At 39.1% G+C, this 20,264-nt stretch overlaps 3 protein-coding genes across 3 annotated transcripts; all 3 read right to left on the bottom strand.

Annotated features, from left to right (window-relative positions):
- Window positions 1–227: 227 nt before the first annotated feature.
- Window positions 228–3,660, bottom strand: LOC103509820. Its single transcript, XM_008474453.2, has 4 exons — window positions 3,567–3,660; window positions 3,218–3,375; window positions 1,466–1,675; window positions 228–624 (listed from the first exon to the last, which is right to left on the bottom strand). The coding sequence occupies exons 1-4, from the start codon at window positions 3,658–3,660 to the stop codon at window positions 571–573; spliced, it is 516 nt and encodes a 171-aa protein (XP_008472675.1). The 3' UTR covers window positions 228–570.
- A 666-nt stretch (window positions 3,661–4,326) lies between these two features.
- Window positions 4,327–7,407, bottom strand: LOC108252457. The gene is made up of 2 exons (XM_017444325.2): window positions 7,343–7,407; window positions 4,327–7,253 (listed from the first exon to the last, which is right to left on the bottom strand). The coding sequence occupies exon 2, from the start codon at window positions 7,251–7,253 to the stop codon at window positions 4,374–4,376; it is 2,880 nt and encodes a 959-aa protein (XP_017299814.2). The 5' UTR covers window positions 7,343–7,407; the 3' UTR covers window positions 4,327–4,373.
- Window positions 7,408–7,645: 238 nt separating this feature from the next.
- Window positions 7,646–20,142, bottom strand: LOC113467712. The gene is made up of 4 exons (XM_026824057.1): window positions 19,859–20,142; window positions 9,710–9,822; window positions 8,082–8,215; window positions 7,646–7,675 (listed from the first exon to the last, which is right to left on the bottom strand). The coding sequence occupies exons 1-4, from the start codon at window positions 19,951–19,953 to the stop codon at window positions 7,646–7,648; spliced, it is 372 nt and encodes a 123-aa protein (XP_026679858.1). The 5' UTR covers window positions 19,954–20,142.
- Between the last annotated feature and the right edge of the window lie 122 nt (window positions 20,143–20,264).

Consider the following 20,264-nt stretch of genomic DNA (forward strand, 5'->3'; position numbering starts at 1 on the left):
AACCGTTCCCGAGATATTGACGTTTTTTAGTCCCCCATAAGAAATACACAGGGAACAAGGTTTGAGGCCAGCAAAACTCTTCCTGCGTTTAATATTTTCTCTCGCTTTTAGTTTTCAGTTTTCATTTCGAGATAAAACTCAGGGACGATATAAGGTTTCAGGGGCGATTTGAAGAATGTGACATAGGTATGTAACTATCACAGAAATACTGGTATTGTCCACATGGCCTCACGCACGAAACGATTTTTTTTTTTATTATTCTTATTTTTTTTTTTAACGACAAGTGACAACGGGCCTTTAGTCCCCATCAGGCGCGTCTTATTCCCCACTACCAGCGCCTTAGTCCCCACTAAGCGCGGCTTATTCCTCATTCGGCTCGTCTTAGTCCCCACTACCAGCGCCTTAATCCCCACTAGGCGCGTCTTATTCCCCACTAAGCGCGGCTTATTCCCCACTAGGCGCGTCTTAGTCCCCACTAACAGCGCCTTAATCCCCACTAGGTGCGTCTTATTCCCCACTAAGCGCGGCTTATTCCTCACTCGGCTCGTCTTAGTCCCCACTACCAGCGCCTTAATCCCCACTAGGTGCAGTGGACGGGGCCTCCACAGGGGGCCTCGGCAGGACCTTATTGAAGAACAATCTCGAATCTCGAAATTTGTCGAGATACACTCTGATCTCGAAATTTGTCGCGACGACCTATGAACTCAAAGCGAGAAAGTTTTAGCTAACACTTCAGTCGATCATTTAGGACCGGTTTTAGCGTCATCTATGTTAAGTTACGCCGAGCAAGGCCAATAAATGGATGGGTGACTTGAACATTATATTGGGAATAAAGGGCGCGTCTTAGTCCCCACCAAGCGCGGCTTATTCCTCACAAGGCGCGTCTTAGTCCCCACTACCAGCGCCTTAATCCCCACTAGGTGCAGTGGATGGGGCCTCCACAGGGGGCCTCGGCAGGACCTTGTTGAAGAACTCATACAACCTGTCCATTTCTTCATGTGCAATACTGTGTGTCTCATTAGCGATAACATGGTACTCGCCCTTGACACCGAGTGAAGTGAGGCATTGAAGAACTCGTACAACCTGTCCATTTCTTCATGTGCAATACTGTGTGTCTCATTAGCGATAACATGGTACTCGCCCTTGACACCGAGTGAAGTGAGGCGGTTGTACATTTGCTGTCCCCAGTCCAGGGGGACTGTATAGTCTTTGTCTCCGTGGAATGCGATCAGGGGCGGCAGGGGTGAAGAGGGGTCCCTCTTGGCCAGATCCTGGAAATAAATAGGTTGGGAATTAATGTAAAATCAAATTTAAAAGGGGTGGGCCAAAAAAAACTGTACTTGGGCACTTATCAATCAGAACACGAAATCACATTCTTTGGTAAAACCAAAAAATCAAATCAAGAATAATAATAAACTGAATATTAAATAAAATAGGTAGGTACATAAATATTGATTTGCAGGACCTTGTTGAAGAACTCGTACAACCTGTCCATTTCTTCATGTGCAATACTGTGTGTCTCATTAGCGATAACATGGTACTCGCCCTTGACACCGAGTGAAGTGAGGCGGTTGTACATTTGCTGTCCCCAGTCCAGGGGGACTGTATAGTCTTTGTCTCCGTGGAATGCGATCAGGGGTGGCAGGGGTGAAGAGGGGTCCCTCTTGGCCAGATCCTGGAAATAAATAGGTTGGGAATTAATGTAAAATCAAATTTAAAAGGGGTGGGCCAAAAAAAACTGTACTTGGGCACTGCTTTCGCAATACTTCAAGGCACATTCTTTCTCATCCATACCTATCCAAGAAGTCTTGTTAGAAACTTTCCGCCGCGGCGGAAAGTTTCGAACTCAGCTCCTCCGGGTTGAGGGTCAGTGCTCTTGACCACTCGGCCACAGAGGTGGGCTCCCACCTCTGTGGCCGTTCGTGTCAAACAAACATGTTGCAATAATGTTATAGTTTGAAATCTGGGTAGGCAGCTCTCAACTTAGGTGTGGCTTATTTAGGTTGCAGATACTCTACAATCTGGTTCATATATTGTAGTGATGAAATGAATTCTATAGATAGATCCAGATCTATAGATTCTTTCTTGGCAATCCAGATGTCAATCAAATAGTGTGATGGGTTTGTAATTTTTTGCAGAGGTTTGATGTGTGCTGCAAATATTTTTTTTATCAATAGAAGAAATCTTCAACTCTGTCAAACGGAGTCTATAGCTCTACACCATGGTCTATGGACATTGCCTAAATCACCTCTACAATCCACACTTTTTCTTTCTTTCTTTTTTTTTAAGTTTAGTTAACTACATACACTAGTACCTACATATTGCATAAATTACCTAGCTTTGGAAGAAACTGGGAGGGAGGGAGGTAGGTAGGTAGGTATATAAAATAGAAGGTATACTTGCTAATAAATTTGTACAGGAAGTTTGCATGTCTTCAAGTTTTTTTTCTACCACTCCTTGATGTGGAAAACTTTCAGATGAATTAAATTCGTAATGCCGATGGAAATGAACGAAACCTGAGCTCTCCATTAGGGAAAATATGAATAGAAGTTTAGAAAAAAAGTTGTGTGGTATGAAGAGAAGAAAGTTTTAAAACTTGAATGAAGATTTTGCCATGTTTGTTTGAGTGAAAATGACGACTTCAAGTGAGATTTGAATATAGGGTAAGACAAGGGGGCTGTTCAACAAAAAGAACACTGCACTTTGCAATAGCCATCATAGAGGAACTTCAGAAATGAATTTTACATGAATGCAGCATACCTATAATTTATAATTATTAGGAGTACAATTTGAAGGGTGGCAATTGAACATTAAAAAAAAAAAAAAAAATGTTTGCAAGATTAGGTACACCTAAAATTTATTTTCAGGTGCAACCTTGAATATTGGGTAGGTAAGTAGGTACATATGTACTTCATTTAATTCTATGACTCCTTCTGGAGAGAGAAATGTTTTTATTAGGCACCTTAGTAGCTAGGTTTATGTAAATCATCAATAGTCTGAGGTTGTGGTTCTGTGCACCATCCTAGGCTTGCTAAGTAGGACTGTTGAAAAAAAATCAATACAAGCCTAACCTAAACTGGCACAAAACCAAAACCTGAAAATTCTGATAAAATTGATCTGGACCAAAAAGTTACCCAGGTGTCCTACCACCATCAACTCAATTCAACCTCTACAAAAATTTCTACAGTGCTAAAATTATGCCTTAATCAAGTCTTACCTCTCTCATTCCATGTGCAGTGAGTAAAGCATTGAGCAATTTAGTTTCTGCCTGATGAGTTTTATACGTCATGTGAAGCCGATTTGCAGGTGGATTTTCAGGATTTTCCTCCAGTGCTGAGCATTTGACGTGCAGGACAGCAGTACTGGCCAATCCAACTCTGATTTTAATTTCAATTCCAGTCACCTATGGCTAAAGACTGCTACTTATGGGCCCCGCAACAGTCAGTCACGGAATCAATCATTTGCATGATGCAATTTTTTTTGACCCCACCGGAAATCGAACCGGGTCTCCCGCGTGCAAGGCGAGCGCAGTGACCACTACGCCATGGGAGCTGACCGCTACTTACCAATGGCTATTTGATTGAGGGGAGTTCCAGTCTTGACCAGATTCTCAATCATAACCTTCAGATGTTGAGCTTGTTCATCCACTGACTTCTTCATTTCAGGTAGATTGATATGAATACCTTGTCTGTCATGCCAGACCCGTGATTTCTGAAATCATATTACCCGTCAGGAGAAAGCCAGGTGTTCCAAGAACGAGCCTCGTTAGGAAAACAATCCGAGAACGAACCTTATTGCCCTAATAGAAGAAAGTTTGCCCCAAGCCCGTAACCTAGCGCTAACAAGGCAGATGCACTACTTTTCAAGTTAACTAGGCTGAACTGGCCGACTAATACTAATTTGACTTTGGACAGTTGTGCTTTTGACTCGAGATAGAAAAACTCAGGATTTACCTTCGTATTTTTCAGTTTTTAAAATAAAAAAAAGAATAATAAATAAAAAAAAAAAATTATAAATAAAACCATATTAAATTGTGTGATGCTTGTCACTGTTTTCAGGGTCCTCTCTGCTTTTAAAGAACAAGCACAAGTCCTCACAATGGTTGCCTGCGATTCAGGACGAGCCACTTAAACATGGCTAGAGAGCATCACTCCGGTATATGGCAGAAAAAAGGAGTGTCCTTTCTTTATCCATTTGGCTACAGCTGAAGCCGCTAAAACAACAACATTTTTGCCCAGACAGGGGGACACCCTTTTTTTCTTACTTTGAACAAAAAATGATAATAATAATAATAATAATAATAATAATAATAATAATAAAAACATCTTTCTTTTCAAAAAATAATTTCTATTTTCAATCAAGTATCATAAAAATCATTCTTCAACATTTCCAGCCTTGTTTTCTAGAGCCTCTTTGATTTGTTTTTCAAATATGCCTCCTCTGTTCACTCTGGTGCATGCTTTCATGAGGATTTCATTTCTATCCAGGGCTTTCTTCAATCTCTCCCGCTGTAGTGTAAACGAATCTTTCTCTTCTTCCTTCACTTTCTTCGTGTCCCATGACAATTCCTTCTCTATCTCTTCAGGCTCGATAGTTGTGCGTGGGACCTTGAACACGAATACATTGCAATAGTTATCTGCGATGAGCAATAGGTGAAGTTTATGATGGAACTCCATTTTGACACAACTGGAATATTCCAGAACACTCTGATTTGTCATGGGTTTATGAAAGTGACGTTCCAAGTTATACATCTGTATTGTATTATCAAGTGTCACCACAGCCCATACATAACTTGTATAGTGAGACCACTTGATGGAAGAGACAGGGTTCTCTACCCAGTAAGCCCACACGGGGGTAGGACCATTGCCTCGCCATAGCTTCACAAGACCATCTTGTCCACCAGATAAGAACACATCCCTGTTGTAATAGTTGATAGCAATATCAATGACAGGACCAACGTGTGCATCCAGGACACAGTCAAAGGTTTGTGGCGGGTACATGGTGTTGTATTTATAGATCTTACCATCCCGAGTACCAATGTAGAGTAGAGTACGGTCATGATAGTCACTGCCTACACATGTAATACTCACATAGCGTATGTCCATATCAGTGGATATAGCCTGCTGATGTAGATGAACTGTTCTATATACTGTAAATCCAACATAACGACGCACCCACCAGAACTTCAATAATCCATCTTCTGCATAAGATAAGAATCGCTGGACTCTTACATTGGGTAGGGGTTTTCCTTTGGCATCAACTTTCTCTTTCCCATGCCAGTCTGGCATCCACATGACTTGTACAACAGGGCTACTATGTTTTGTCTCGGCTGTGGTTGACTTTAGAACATTTGGAAAGGGAAGCTTCACCAAATGTATGGAGCCATCTTCCAGAGCGACAAGCATAAGACCGTTGTTAATCCACTCGAAAGCAATGTCAAAATATCGCACCCCACTCTTGAACTTGTAGACTTTATCATAATCCCCTGCGTTCGCCATGGGATGATAGAGAACCACATAACCTTCATGCCAGTGTGAATATGCAGCACTGTGCTCACTCTCATAAGAGATAGCCAGGTTATGTTTCAAATGATACGTCCAACTCATATGAGTGACTCTGAAAAGTCCGGCTCCAAGGAATGGCATTTTCTTCAATGGAAACAAACTTCTGTCTTTATCGTCATAATCTTCAAAGTTAATGAAATCCATCCCAACATTAACATTTTGTTTCTGGTGAATCAAACGACCCACGAGAGTCAACCTAGACATTTCCTCTGTATAGTGATTGTATAGTCTTCCTTCTTTACGATAGGGGTCTTTAACCACTGTCACTCTTCTTTGCTTGGGTAATACTTCTTTAGATTTTTTCCCTTGCAAATTAGCTTTCTTCTTTTTATCTTTCTTCGAAACAAACTTTACTTTATCTTTGATTGTTCTTTTAAGTTCAAGTTTCCTCATCAGTCTGATCTGTTTTAGTTTTGTTGCTGCTCCTTGGACTTTTTTCTTGTCCAATAACAATCGTGTGATTCTCTTCTTCATCGCTTTTGTAATGCCACGCATTCGTTTGTACTTTTTCTCTATGATGACACCTCCACTTTTTTTAACGCTTGTTATAAACCTGTGCTTTTCTAACAAACGACGCAAATTTTCGTTCGCTTTGTTCGCTTCCAATTCCTCTGCTGTTGGATACTTGACTGCTGTGTCTCCTGCTGGTTCATCATCCATGTCTTGATACTCATCTTCTTCTTCCTTCACTGCCTCAGACTCCGCCGCCATGGGTTGTGTCGTTGTTTCCTCAACAATAGTGTCAGACTCAGTCATTTTTCTAGCATGGGTTCCATACACTGCAAGTAAATATTCACCATCATCTGCTTCATCATCATCAGAGTCAGGACCGTCAAAGTTCACATCACGTTCTTCATCCTTCACCAACACAACGGCATCGTATTCAAGAGGATTTAGAATATGATTCAGGATCTGTTCTTTCTGAGCAGTTGTGAGTCGAACAATAATTTTCTCTCCGTTTTGCTCTTTAGGTTTGATTTTCTCTTCAATAATTTTCACAGGATTCCAATTAATTTCTTTTACTTTTTCTGCATCTTCACCCTCAAAATCGAAATCTTCCGGTAATAAATCATATCCATCAATATCTTCTACTTCAGGTACATCTACCTGTGTATCCTTTGCTTCTTCTGCATCACTTTCTGGTTGTTCTTCTTCTACCTCTGCTTCACCTTCTGATTCCTCCTCACTGCTACTAACTACATCTCCCTCTCCACTATCCACATTCATATCATCATCATCACTCGTGTCATGATCATTTACCAGATAATCATCATCTGCATCAGGATCTTCTTCCTTGTCTGATCGTACTTCCTCCTCTTTCTTTTCTCTTTCCTCTTTAACTTTATGATCTCCAATCTTGAGATCTGTAACATCTAGATTCAAGTCTCCAACATCCTGCATATTTTCCTTCTCCTCTTTTTCTTCGAGTAATTTCTCGTATTTTAGCATGTAGGTTTTCATTTTTTCTTCAGCATTCTTGACTTTGGTTTCAAATGCTCGGTACGCATCATAGGTAGTAGCCATACAGAATCTTCCTCCGAGTTGTAAAATTTTCGGAACGTCTGTTTGTATGGCACAATAAGTTTTCATGGGTTGAATATTCATTTGTGTTGCATCATTGCACATATTGAACATGGATTTCTCTTGATCAAGTCCTTTTTTACTTGGCCATGATGGCAAGGATACCATGTCTTCATTTTCTTGTTCTTCAATATAATCCGCTTCAAGTACATTGGATCCTACATCTTTAGACCCGTCTCCGATGGCAAGGATACCATGTCTTCATTTTCTTGTTCTTCAATATAATCCGCTTCAAGTACATTGGATCCTACATCTTTAGACCCGTCTCGGCTGGCTTTCTCCTATCCTGTCCTCCCTTCTCTATTCGCTTTCTGAACGACAAGACCTTGGCAGTTACAGTTCCCTCTATCAAACCTGTTTAAAAAAAAATGGTTGGTTGGTACCCGGGTGACCATCTGGGCAGTCACTAAAAGCTATCCGAGGCCCGAAAAGTTTGGTCCGAAAATTTCATCCTCAGCCGGAATTCGAACCAAGCACGTCCAGGTTGGGAGTCAGTGGTTTTAAGCACTCGGCCACTGAAGTGGAATATCCTACCCTCAAAGGAAGAATAAAGAAGAGCCCGCATTGAACTCATTTGCTGAAGCCGATAGATTATAACAGTGGCGTAGTGTGGTCTAAATTCAAGTGTATGGCGTTGTAGCGCTCATGCACAGGTCTACCAAGTCCCATCAAAGTACATGCCATTAATATTTATGAGAACTAGAGTGAACTTTTGAGTTGTATGGCCGCGATACACGCCATACATACACGCTACGCCACTGGATTATAAACATATTCCTCTTTGAACTCAGTGCTGAGACCAGCTGTGTCACGTCATTCGACTCCACTTTCCGTATCTCTGACTCCGCTTTTATCTCTTTGTTTTGGCATCAAAAATTATAATGCACAAGTGCGGGAATGCTCCATCTGGAAAATAAAAATGATCAAAGATCCTACCTGACCATACAGTGCTGTGTAATCCATAACAGGAGCTGATGGGAACAAGAAGCGGATATGTCTGGCACCCACGGTCAGGTCCCGGTGTGGTCGAAAATAGGACAGGTAATCTCGCAACTCATAGCCATTGCCTCCTGAAATTAGTAAAAGAAAAGTAGGGATAAGGATACCATGTCTTCATTTTCTTGTTCTTCAATATAATCCTCTTCAAGTACATTGGATCCTACATCTTTAGACCCGTCTCTCTCGTCTGCATCATTATCTTCTTCGTTTTCTTCTAGCATGTTGTAAGGAAAGTAGGGAGATTATAGGTATACTTAAATAAAAATGATAAGTTTGATGAGCATTAGGCCCGTCGTACATTGAAAGCGTAGTCGCCTGACTAATAATAATAGTGCTTATTTATACTGCTCGCATAGGACTGAAAAGTCCCTTTACTCCAGCAGTAGGCTACTACTATTATTGTGGTCAAATTCTCAAATTATATTGAGGATAAAATTCCATACCTCGGCTGGGATTGAACCCACGCCCTCCTGTTTACCAGGCGAGCGCCTTGACCACTACACCACCAATGTACCCACACTTTGCAAGTGAATAACTGTGCCAATAAGCCCTTGAGTAGAATAACTGTGCCAATAAGCCCTTGAGTAGTAAACAAACCCATGAAAATGTTAGAGACTTGCCTTTAGTTTTAAGGTCCCGTTTCCCCCCTAAAAGTACCTCACAAAAAAACAAATTAATAGGCATATAAGTAAATTGGTTTTCACAGCTTTTTACATAGGAATCGATGATAATTTTTACCCATCATTAAATTCATTAGTAGGATTGTAGAGAAGAAATAGAAAAAATTAATTTGTTATGCTAATGAGCAGGTACCTCCGTTACGTTCAAAGTACAAAGTAGATAGTAGCATAGTACCCATTGATATTGAATTATTCAAATCAGCTAACAACTTTGAGGTGGAATACCAGGAAGTGAATTCACAATTCACACAGTCCCAATAGTACCTACCCCATACATAATATTTTCAAATTCGTGTAGGTAGGTAAGTAGAGGTGCCGAAAAGGTCAATGATTCCCGTGATGAAAAAAAAGTACAAAGTAGATAGTGGCATAGTACCCATTGATATTGAATTATTCAAATCAGCTAACAACTTTGAGGTGGAATACCAGGCAGTGAATTCACAATTCACACAGTCCCAATAATACCTACCCCATACATAATATTTTCAAATTCGTGTAGGTAGGTAAGTAGAGGTGCCGAAAAGGTCAATGATTCCCGTGATGAAAAAAAAATAATAATAATAATAAAAAAAAATAAAATATTCTGTGTGCCTTGAAGTAGGTAATGCAAAAGCGGTTCTAAGGTACTTACAATCTTGAAAAAAGAAGAAAAAAAAACAGTCTGTGAGATAGGTATGTAACAAATCAAACAGATCAGCAACCTAAGCATTAGAGAGAGAGAGAGATGTTTATCTAACTATAGATTAAAGAGGGGAGCTTACCAGAGCCATGTAGAAAAATAACAGTGCCTGTCTGTTTCCTCCTCACGTATCTCTGTGAGATACATATTATGTAACAAATCAAACAGATTAGCAACCTAAGCATTAGAGAGAGAGTTTATCTAACTATAGATTAAAGAGGGGAGCTTACCAGAGCCATGTAGAAAAATAACAGTGCCTGTCTGTTTCCTCCTCACGTATCTCACCTGCTTGACAGCCCCATTTCTATGTAGATACTCTCTGCAACAATTCACAAAGTAGATGTGGATGCCACCTATTAATAAAAGAGAATGAAATATTCCACCAGGTATTGCAAATATTCCATCCGGTTACTTTCTGGTGTTGTCCATTCGATGAAGAATGTACTACAGGAAAGACAGAGTGTATGACATAGACCACACAAGACTATATTGTAAAAGTACTCGAGTAAAAAAACTGCTAAATATTAAAAAAAAAAAAAAAAAAAAAAAAAAAAAAAAAAAAAATGGTTTTAACTTTTCCTTTTAGGCGCTTTTTACCACTACGGACAGTAGGTCGTTTGCGCCGATGGTTTTAACTTTTTTTTGAGAGGTTTGACAGAGGGAACTGTAACTGCTATGGTCTTATCGTCCCGAAATCGAAGAGAGGAGGAAGACAGGATAGGAGAAAGCCAGCCGTTCCGAGAACGACATATTCCTCTTTGGAGTCAGTGCTGACACCAGCTGTGTCACGTCATTTGACTCCACTTTCCGTATCTCTGACTCCGCTTTTATCTCTTTGTTTTGGCACCAAAAATTATAATGCACAGGTGCGGGAATGCTCCATCTGGAAAATAAATGATCAAAGATCCTACCTGACCATACAGTGCTGTGTAATCCATCACAGGAGCTGATGGGAACAAGAAGCGGATATGTCTGGCACCCACAGTCAGGTCCCGGTGTGGTCGAAAATAGGACAGGTAATCTCGCAACTCATAGCCATTGCCTCCTGAAATTAGTAAAAGAAAAGTAGGGAGATTATAGGTATACTTAAATAAAAATGATAAGTTTGATGAGCATTAGGCCCGTCGTACATTGAAAGCGTAGTCGCCTGACTAATAATAATAGTGCTTATTTATACTGCTCGCATAGGACTGAAAAGTCCCTTTACTCCAGCAGTAGGCTACTACTATTATTGTGGTCAAATTCTCAAATTATATGAGGATAAAATTCCATACCTCGGCTGGGATTGAACCCACGCCCTCCTGTTTAACAAGCGAGCGTCTTGACCACTACACCACCGAGGTAGGTTGAACATACTCATATTAGGTACCTATGTTTAAATTCTCATTAAATTAGTACCATTATTACACGTATTACCTTTCGAGAAATAGGTGAAGTAGATAGTTATATGTACCACCTACATTTTGGTGGAGATGCCAAAATTACCGCTCAAATTTTCTCTTCACCCCTTTACACCAAAACTGGTCTAAACATTTTGTCTGCTCATAATTAGGTATCTTCTCGGAAGTAGGTATGAAGTGAAAGGTAAACCCAAATCTGAAATGTTTCTTCATTTGGGATTGCATTGTGAGGTATGGAATCCTCCCTTGTACCTAAATACCCCTTAGGTACCCTGTCCTAATATTATGTAGCGTACTTGGAAATTCCCTGTGGAACTCATAAGCGGTTTCCTTAACAACAATATTCCCTATTGCTACATATTCCCTATTATGTTACATATTCCCTATTTTGTAAAGTGTGTTATCACTCCATTATTATTGGTGGTCAGGGCGTTTTTAGGGGGTCCGTCCGGGGCTATTTGACCGGGCGCGGGCTTTTCGAGGGACCCGGAACCAGCTTTTTCAAATAATAATAATAATAATCGCCTATTATGCCTTGAGAAATCCTTGAAAATATTGATGGAATTAAAGGAATATTTCTATAGGATAAAAAAAATGTTAGAAAAGCCCCATTTTTGAAGCTATCACCCCGAGCCCCGGTTAGCCTGAGAGCGCCCCTGTTGATGGAAAGGGGAACTCCATGTGAGGGCGAACATGCTGAATTTCTCTCATATAACTTCTCACGTTTTTGGTCGGTTTGCAACTTTTGACCTGATGGTACAGTGGTTCGTTGCTTCGTTGGTTTGGGTATCTTATGCTAAATGATCCTGAATGTAGGTCACATGAGACTATGAGAGTTATGGTGAATGTTCAGGGAAGGACTGTGCATTCATGTATTGTGTAGGCAAGAAACTTTGGGGAAGGAAAGGACTGTGTATGTTCCATTGTGGAGGCAGGTACATATTTTCAGGGGTCATCTCCCGACTTTGTGCTACTAAAAGTCGCTATACAACGTTTCAATGTACGACAGACCTAAGCATTTTAGATTTACCTAGAGGTCCTAGGTGATTGTAAATAATTGTACAGGTAATTCTAATTGTAATAAAAACATAAAAAAATAAAAAAAAAAAAAAAAAAAAAAAAAAAAAAAAAAACAAAACAAAAAAAAATAAAAACAAAAAAGTTAAGTAGGTACATTTTTTTACATAGGTATTATTTTACCTAGACTAGACTACCTAGATTGTACATATACTTAATATGTATTTAAGTACCTTACCACTTATCAGTTTACAAACAAACACATGAACAAGATAAAATACCTATTGTGCAGGTAGGTACCTATGGATATTTGCACATTCTAAGATAACATTCTAAAATACTCGGGTTGCTCAGTTTCTCATTCCAAATGGAAAATCTGAGAGAAACACTGTGCTATGTGTGTCAGGCACATACTAACAGGTAGACCTGACAGGAACCTACACTTGATCAGGTCCTGCTTGTCAGGTCTATCTGACACCTGATGAGCACACACACACTATCAGATAGACCTGACAGGTGTATCTGTCAGGTCTACCTGATAGTGAGTGGCTGTGCTATGTAGGCCAGACAAAGCTGTATGATAAGATAATTAAAACTCATCAGACAGTAACTTGTTAGAAATAGACAGGTAGATAGGTAATGAAATACCAGACTACATAGTACCCATGCTCAGACTGCCTGACAGACAGTCTGTTAGGTATGTGGCAGAAAAAGCTTGAGACCTAGGTCTGTCACTTCTGTCAGATGGTCTGAGGGATCTGGAAGACCATCTGGGTATGAGTGGCTGACATTACATAATTATGACAAACCAAATTTAAATGTCAAGTTTTCTATACCTGAAATAGGATTTACTTTTTGTTTTATACTTTCTTAAAATACTTTGGTTTCACTTGTTGAAGAACATTAATGAAATCCCAATTTTAACTCGACATTGTTTCCTATAATTTGTCAGCCTGTTGTAGCATTTCTCAAATGGTTTGATTTTCATGAAATTTGGCAAATCAAGTTAAACACAAGAACATTTTAAGTTCCCTTTAGATTTTGTCTGGAGGCAGCAGTCTCGTCTGGAGGCAGCAGTCTCGACAGTATCTCATCAAGGCGGAGAGGACGGACTTCGGTACGGCTTGGTAGAGAAGAGTTAAGGGCATGGTTGAAACAACTTTAATGGTCTTAATACTGCGATTGTGGAGTTCTTGGGGCCTTCGCAATTATCTGCCCCAAAGTAAATATATTTCTTCTTCAAAATGTCAATACACCAAATCAGCGCAGCCTCGGATGGACTTTGCCAGCGCGACCTGGTTGGCACCCAGCGCAGTTCAATTCCCCGTCAGGTTGGCTGTGAGAAATATGCTACTGTGGGAAGGGGATTGGGAAAGGAAAATAACAGTGAAAATCTAATCAACATTGGAACCTGGAACGTCAGAGGTTTAAATGAACCTGGCAAATTAGAAAATGTCATCAATGAGATGAAATCTCTGAACTTGGATGTTCTTGGAATCAGTGAGAGTTTCCTAAAGGACACAAGAGACTTTACCACAATGTTACCATCCAACGAGAAATGGCGAGTTTTAGCATCGGGAGGAGACAAAAGTAGAAGAGGTGTGGGATTTATTCTAAGTCAAAAATGTGCAAATCTAATCAATAAGGAATCTCTACCAGAAGTTAGAGAAGTTTGAGCAAGGTGCTGATGATAATGGTTCTAGTCTGAGAGGTGAATGACATTTTGACTTAGGTTTACAGTGTTACCATCCAATGAGAAATGGCGAGTTTTAGCATCGGGAGGAGACAAAAGTAGAAGAGGTGTGGGATTTATTCTAAGTCAAAAATGTGCAAATCTAATCAACTGTGTAATAATGATCTCTGATAGAGTTATAGCAATAAGAGTGCAATCTAGTCCTGTCGATATCTTCCTAGTTCAATGCTATGCTCCGGACTCAAACTATGATGATCAAGATGTAGAAGACTTTTACAACCAAGTGAGAGAAGCAATCAAACATAAGAAGTCAACAGATGTACTATGCCTAATGGGTGATTTCAATGGAATAGTCGGAGAAGGAAGATACAGTAATGTGGTCGGCCCTTTTGGCCTTGGACGAAAAAATGAACGTGGAGAAGAACTCATCAACTTCTGTGAAGAACTCCACCTTTTCATCTCAAATACTTGGTTCGAGCAAAAATCATCAAAAAGACACACCTGGACGTCACCTACAGGAACAGTCAAGAATCATAATTTATTTGGTTCTCAATTTAATTGAACCTTCAACTAACAACTATAGTTTTTAATAAAATTGTAGTTGCGAATAACAACTACAACTAAATCTGCACTTGCCATTTTAACTTTTTTTTTTAAAAGAGGTTTGATAGAGGGAACTGTCTTATCTGACCGCAGAGGTCTTATCGTCCTGAAATGGAAGAGAGAAGGAAGACAGGATAGGAGAAAGCCAGCCGTTCCAGGGAAAAAAAAAAGACACACCTGGTCGTCACCTACAGGAACAGTCAAGAATCAGATAGATTTCATCTGTGTTAGTCAGAGGTATAGAAACGGCGTTAAGAATGCTAAATCAAGACCTGGAGCAGACTGTCATTCCGACCATAATCCAGTTGTAATCAAACTAAATATCAAATTCAGAAAACCACGAAAGAAAAATACAGTTTGCAAGTGGGATCTAGAAAAACTGAGACTTGTTGAAGTGAAAAACAATTTTGCCAAGACTTTCACAGAAGAGTTCAATAAGATTGATCGAAAAGCAGAATCACTAAAGGATAACAACCTTCTATGGAATAATTTTCAAACTGCCATAAAAAAGACTGCAGATATCACCATTGGTAGAAAGAAATCCATAGCAAATCAGAAATGGATGACACGTGAAATTTTGGACATGATGGAGAGAAGAAAGCTGTACAAAAACAACACTGATGATGATGGGAAAAGACAATACAAAGAATTACAAAGAGAAATTCAAAGAAAGTGTAGAAAAGCAAGAGATGAATGGATTAATAATGAATGTGAGGAAGCTGAACAACTTGAGAGAAGGAATCCTACAAAATTTCACCAAAAAGTCAAAAGTCGTAATATGGAAGAACAATAAAGTGTCTTATAGCCTCCTGGATTCGAATGGAGTAGAATTATTTGATGAAAGCGATATGTTAAAGAGATGGAATGAATACTGTACAGAGCTGTATGATGACACAACAAGAAGTGATTATGAAGACAGTATAGAAATTGATAGTATTGATGAGAAAGATGTTCCAACATTTACAACAGAGGAAATTCACAACTTGATCCTGAACCTGAGCAACAAAAAATCTCATGGATGTGATGAGATACCTGCAGAATTCCTGAAATCTATTGACAGCAATGGCTTGGATATAATAAGAACAATAATCAATAATATGTCGGAAATATGTCGGAATAAGATTCAAGGAGGTTTTTTAGACGATATGTCTCATCATTGTTTAAATGGTCTGACCTAATCATGTTGAAGTCAAACTGTTTCTTAGGTTCGTCACAAGAAAGGTTGTTGAGGTTCGTATCTTTTGTTTCTTCTTTTATTGAAAATTTTTCTAACGTTTCTAGGAACAATGGAGTTTGTAATGTAATGTTGTAGTCTGTTTCGGTGGGGTTTACTACACTACAAAGAGCTATTCCGTCCCTAACCTCTGTCATTCCCTCTCTAATTGTGATATTGTTACCTAATTTCAATTCTGGAATATGTGCGGTGCCGTTACTAATGTTCTGTACTGCTATTTGTATTACTTGCTCGTGTTGTGCCTTGATTTGTATGTTATGAAGTTGCTTACTTTTAAATTCTTTGAATGCTAGGTTAACTTTGGTTTTCTTGCTTTTTAGACATTTGTCAGTTGGATCTACTGCAAGGTCTAGTTGCTGAAGAATATCCCATCCAATCAAACAATCAAAGAATTTGTGAAAATCAAACATGTAGAATTTTATGTTTTCTTGTATTTTAAATTCTTTAGGTGTGGGAATTGTGACACTGTATTTTTCCCTACTTGTAGCGTGTGCTGTTGTGATAAGGAATGGGTCGAAGCGTATGTTTTTGGAGAAGTGTTTCTTTGCTACATCGGGTCTTATGAATGACCGTGTGCTACCTGTGTCTACTAATGCTTTAAGATTGTCGTATATTAGTACGTAAGGTAGTGTATCTTTTTTGTTTATGAGGTTCATCAGCGTTATTGAGTTTCCGAGGCTTCGAGGCGAAAATTTTCCGCTTCCTCTATTTCGTATTCCTGGTGATCTTGATGTTCCTGATATTCTGTGTATTCCTGGTGTCCTTCGTGTTGATAATCGTGTTCTTGTTCTGTAAGGTCTATGTTGTTGAAATTGGTGTTTCTGCTTACTCCACTCATGGGTGTGGGTTTATTAAATTGTGGGGGTGGGTTAGCCCAAACATTTTTGAAGTTGTTTGATGGTGCCTTAAAGTTTCCTGTCTGCCTTTGGAACTGTTGATTGAATCGTTGTGATTGTTGGTAGTTTTGTTGATGTTGTGGTTGTTGGGGCCTAAAGTTTTGATTGTTGGACCTGAAGTTTGGCTGGAACAGCTTGGAACTGTGTGCGTGTATTTTGTCTATGCGGTGGTATGTATCTGGGTGTTTTGCTTGTGGTGTGTGGTGTTTTGGAGCCGCTACTTATTTTCAGGTCTATTTGGAAGTCATTAACCAATATGTTTAATGCTTCGTTGAGGTTACCGGGATTTTTCGTTCTCAGGAGAGATCCTATTGGGTCCCTCAGACCTCTTAAAAGGACTCTAAGCCCTAAGTCGGAAAGGAATTTCTGAATTATAAATGCGTTGGCGATCCCGTGTGTTGCCAAATAGCTAACCTGTAGGTTTATGAAGTTTTGAATTTTTTGATGGAACTCAAACGGTGTTAAGTCATTTTGTCTTAAACTAGACATTTCGATGGTAAGAGTATAAATGTCTCTTTTGTCGGCGTAAGTTGCAATCAGGGCTTTTTTTAAATCTTCCCATCTCGAGATAACTAAAGAAGAGATATTCATTTGAGCTTCACCCTTGATTTTTGAAAGGATTGAACTCATGAGGAATTTATTCTGAAACTTCCCTGGATTTTGTGGGTCATAAAACTCCCTGACCATATCTTCGCAGATAGAGATAAACCGTGGGAGAAGTTCAACTTCTCCACTGAATTCTGGAATCATTGCCAGATGGGCGGATTTTAATTCGGCCATAATTGATAGGGTTTCTATATTTTTTGCTACTTCTAGTATGGGATCAATTTTGACCTTTTATAATTTGTGAATTTTCTTAATATTATAGTTTTTCCCCCGAAGGGTATAAAAACTGTTATTTTGGATCTTGCGTAGCTTGACCCATTGAGAACCACTCCCCCCCCTTCCCCGACCTCGGTCCCTACTAACCCCTCTCTACCAAAATATTTCCCCTCCTAAGTGATCATGGAGGGGAAGTTTGATCAAGATGTAAGGTTATGTTGTTATAACTTTTTTTAGTATAATTGTAAGATGCATTATTAAGAGCTGTCAAGCATTAAAAATGTGGGTCAAGCTACGCAAGATCCAAAATAACAGTTTTTATACCCTTCGGGGGAAAAACTATAATATTAAGAAAATTCACAAATTATAAAAGGTCAAAATTGATCCCATACTAGAAGTAGCAAAAAATATAGAAACCCTATCAATTATGGCCGAATTAAAATCCGCCCATCTGGCAATGATTCCAGAATTCAGTGGAGAAGTTGAACTTCTCCCACGGTTTATCTCTATCTGTTGTACAGAGCTGTATGATGATACAACAAGAAGTGATTATGAAGACAGTATAGAAATTGCTAGTATTGATGATAAAGATGTTCCAACATTTACAACAGAGGAAATTCACAACTTGATCCTGAACCTGAGAAAAAATCTCATGGATGTGATGAGATACCTGCAGAATTCCTGAAATCTATTGACAGCAATGGCTTGGATATAATAAGAACAATAATCAACAACATCTACAAGAGCGGCATCATACCACGTGAATTCTTATTATCAATCTTTATTCCGCTTCCTAAAATCAACAAAGCCAAAAATTGTTCAGATTTCAGGACAATAATAGGGTGACCATAATTTTTTTGGCCCAAAGCGGGACGCAGTCCTTTTTGGACGAAGGGGGGGGGGGTGAAGTGCAAACATATTTTATACCCACCTAACTAGGTAGGTATAAACATACATAAAAAACACAAAGACACTTACATATACATGCTGACATGTATTTTCGTAAAATAATGGATTTTTTCCCGAGCTCATTGCTCTCAATGATAATGATAATCTTATATTATAAGAACGAGATCCATTCACTCATTCACATTTCACAGTTCACATTTCACATTTCATAGTTCACACACTGATCTCGAGATGGATTGACTGGACTGCGTAACATCCTAGAGAGAGCTATAGAAATGAAAAACGATATCTACATTTCATTCATCGACTTCCAGAAAGCCTTCGATAACATCAACCACGTCGCTCTTCTGAAGATATTGAAAGACATTAACCTACCAAATGCCGAAGTCCGTCTAATTAAAAACCTATACTGGGGACAAACAGGAATAGTAAGAACAAAGGAAGGAAAATCAGAACCATTTCATGTAAAGAAAGGAGTACGACAGGGATGTGTCATTTCCCCCATATTGTTCAATGTCTTTGTTGAACAAATAATAGATGAAGCAATTGCCAAAGAAAACAGAGGACTGAAAATTAATGGTGAAATAGTCAACAACTTGAGGTATGCAGATGATACTCTTCTAATTGCTTCATCTGAAGAAGATCTGAAATACTTGCTTACTAATCTTTTCCAAGTATGCCAAAAATATGGGATGAAAATAAATATGTTTACAAACAAACAAATGAACAAGATAAAATACCTATTGTGCAGGTAGATATGGATATTTGCACATTCTAAGATAACATTCTAAAATACTTGGGTTGCAAAACTCAGTTTCTCATTCCAAATGGAAAATCTGAGAGAAACACTGTGCTATGTGTGTCAGGCACACACTAACAGGTAGACCTGACAGGAACCTACACCTGATCAGGTGCTGCTTGTCAGGTCTATCTGACACCTGATGAGCACACACACACTGTCAGATAGACCTGACAGGTGTATCTGTCAGGTCTACCTGGCTGTGCTATGTGTGGCAGACAAAGCTGTATGATAAGATAATCAAAACTCATCAGACAATAACTTGTTAGAAATAGACGGGAAGATAGGTACCTAATGAAATATCAGACTACATAGTACCCATGCTCAGACTGCCTGACAGACAGTCTGTTAGGTATGTGGCAGAAAAAGCTTGAGACCTAGGTCTGTCACTTCTGTCAGATGGTCTGAGGGATCTGGAAGACTTGGATCTCTCAGACCATCTGAGTGTGAGTGGCTGATATTACATATGACAAATCAAATTTAAATGTCAAGTTTTCTATACCTGAAATAGGATCTGCTTTTTGTTTTATACTTTCTTAAAATACTTTGGTTTCACTTGTTGAAGAACATTAATGAAATCCCAATTTTAACTGGACATTGTTTCCTATAATTTGTCAGCCTGTTGTACCATTTCTCAAATGGCAAGATTTTCATGAAATTTGGCAAATCAAGTTAAACACAAGAACATTTTAAGTTCCCTTTAAATTTTGGAAAGCATCAGGCTTAAGGAGAGCCCTTTGAGGCAATTTCGCAGAGTTCTATAAATCATTTAAAACACCAAAGTTAGGACCTACCTACAGTTCATTGAACCACAAAAAAAAAAATAGAAAGTAAAAAAATAATGCAGATCCTCTTCTAAATGTCATAGGTAATCACGATAGCAGTCAAAACTAGTGTCAAATGGTCAACTTTCTCTCTAGTACACACATCGTCACTACAAAAGCTCAAATCATTCCTGACAGATGGGAAAAAGTAATCTTACCCAAAAATCTCTCGTAGCATCTCTTCTGAAAAGACTTCCTCAGTACCAGAATCATTTTCACTGTCACTTCCACCTATCTCTTCCACTTTCGACATTTTAATTTCTTCAAAAATAGGTACTCATCCACTGCTCCTCCACTCCTCCGGCAGCTCCGGCTCTTCAAAATTTTTCTTATCAATTTTTTTTAAAAGTTCGCGCTTTCAGCTTTCCCAACAGAATTACCAACAAAATAAAAATTCACCAAATTTTTCACCAAGAAATGGGCATTTCGACAAGGCTGGCTGCACTTTTATGACTTTTCTTATCTGTATCCACTGCTTTTTATACTCCTGCTTATCAGTCGGAGAAGTTCGTTCGTTTTCGAGTATCTTCGTACAGGAAAAAGTGCAAAATACATTAGGTACCT

The sequence above is a fragment of the Diaphorina citri genome, unplaced genomic scaffold (assembly GCF_000475195.1).
Source record: "Diaphorina citri unplaced genomic scaffold, Diaci psyllid genome assembly version 1.1 scaffold533, whole genome shotgun sequence".
In the NCBI taxonomy this organism is placed as follows: Eukaryota; Metazoa; Arthropoda; class Insecta; order Hemiptera; family Psyllidae; genus Diaphorina; species Diaphorina citri.

Excerpts from the sequence above, each read along its gene's own strand:
- LOC103509820 (XM_008474453.2), bottom strand. The coding sequence starts at position 3,660 with ATGAAGAAGTCAGTGGATGAACAAGCTCAACATCTGAAGGTTATGATT. Across the intron at positions 3,376-3,566 it reads CCTCAATCAAATAGCCATTG|TTGGATTGGCCAGTACTGCT; the intron begins GTAAGTAGCGGT and ends TTAAAATCAGAG. Across the intron at positions 1,676-3,217 it reads CTGCACATGGAATGAGAGAG|GATCTGGCCAAGAGGGACCC; the intron begins GTAAGACTTGAT and ends ATTTATTTCCAG.
- LOC108252457 (XM_017444325.2), bottom strand. The coding sequence starts at position 7,253 with ATGGTATCCTTGCCATCATGGCCAAGTAAAAAAGGACTTGATCAAGAG.
- LOC113467712 (XM_026824057.1), bottom strand. The coding sequence starts at position 19,953 with ATGTCGAAAGTGGAAGAGATAGGTGGAAGTGACAGTGAAAATGATTCT. Across the intron at positions 9,823-19,858 it reads ATGCTACGAGAGATTTTTGG|AGAGTATCTACATAGAAATG; the intron begins GTAAGATTACTT and ends GAATTGTTGCAG. Across the intron at positions 7,676-8,081 it reads ACACAGCACTGTATGGTCAG|GATATTCCACTTCAGTGGCC; the intron begins GTAGGATCTTTG and ends CTTTGAGGGTAG.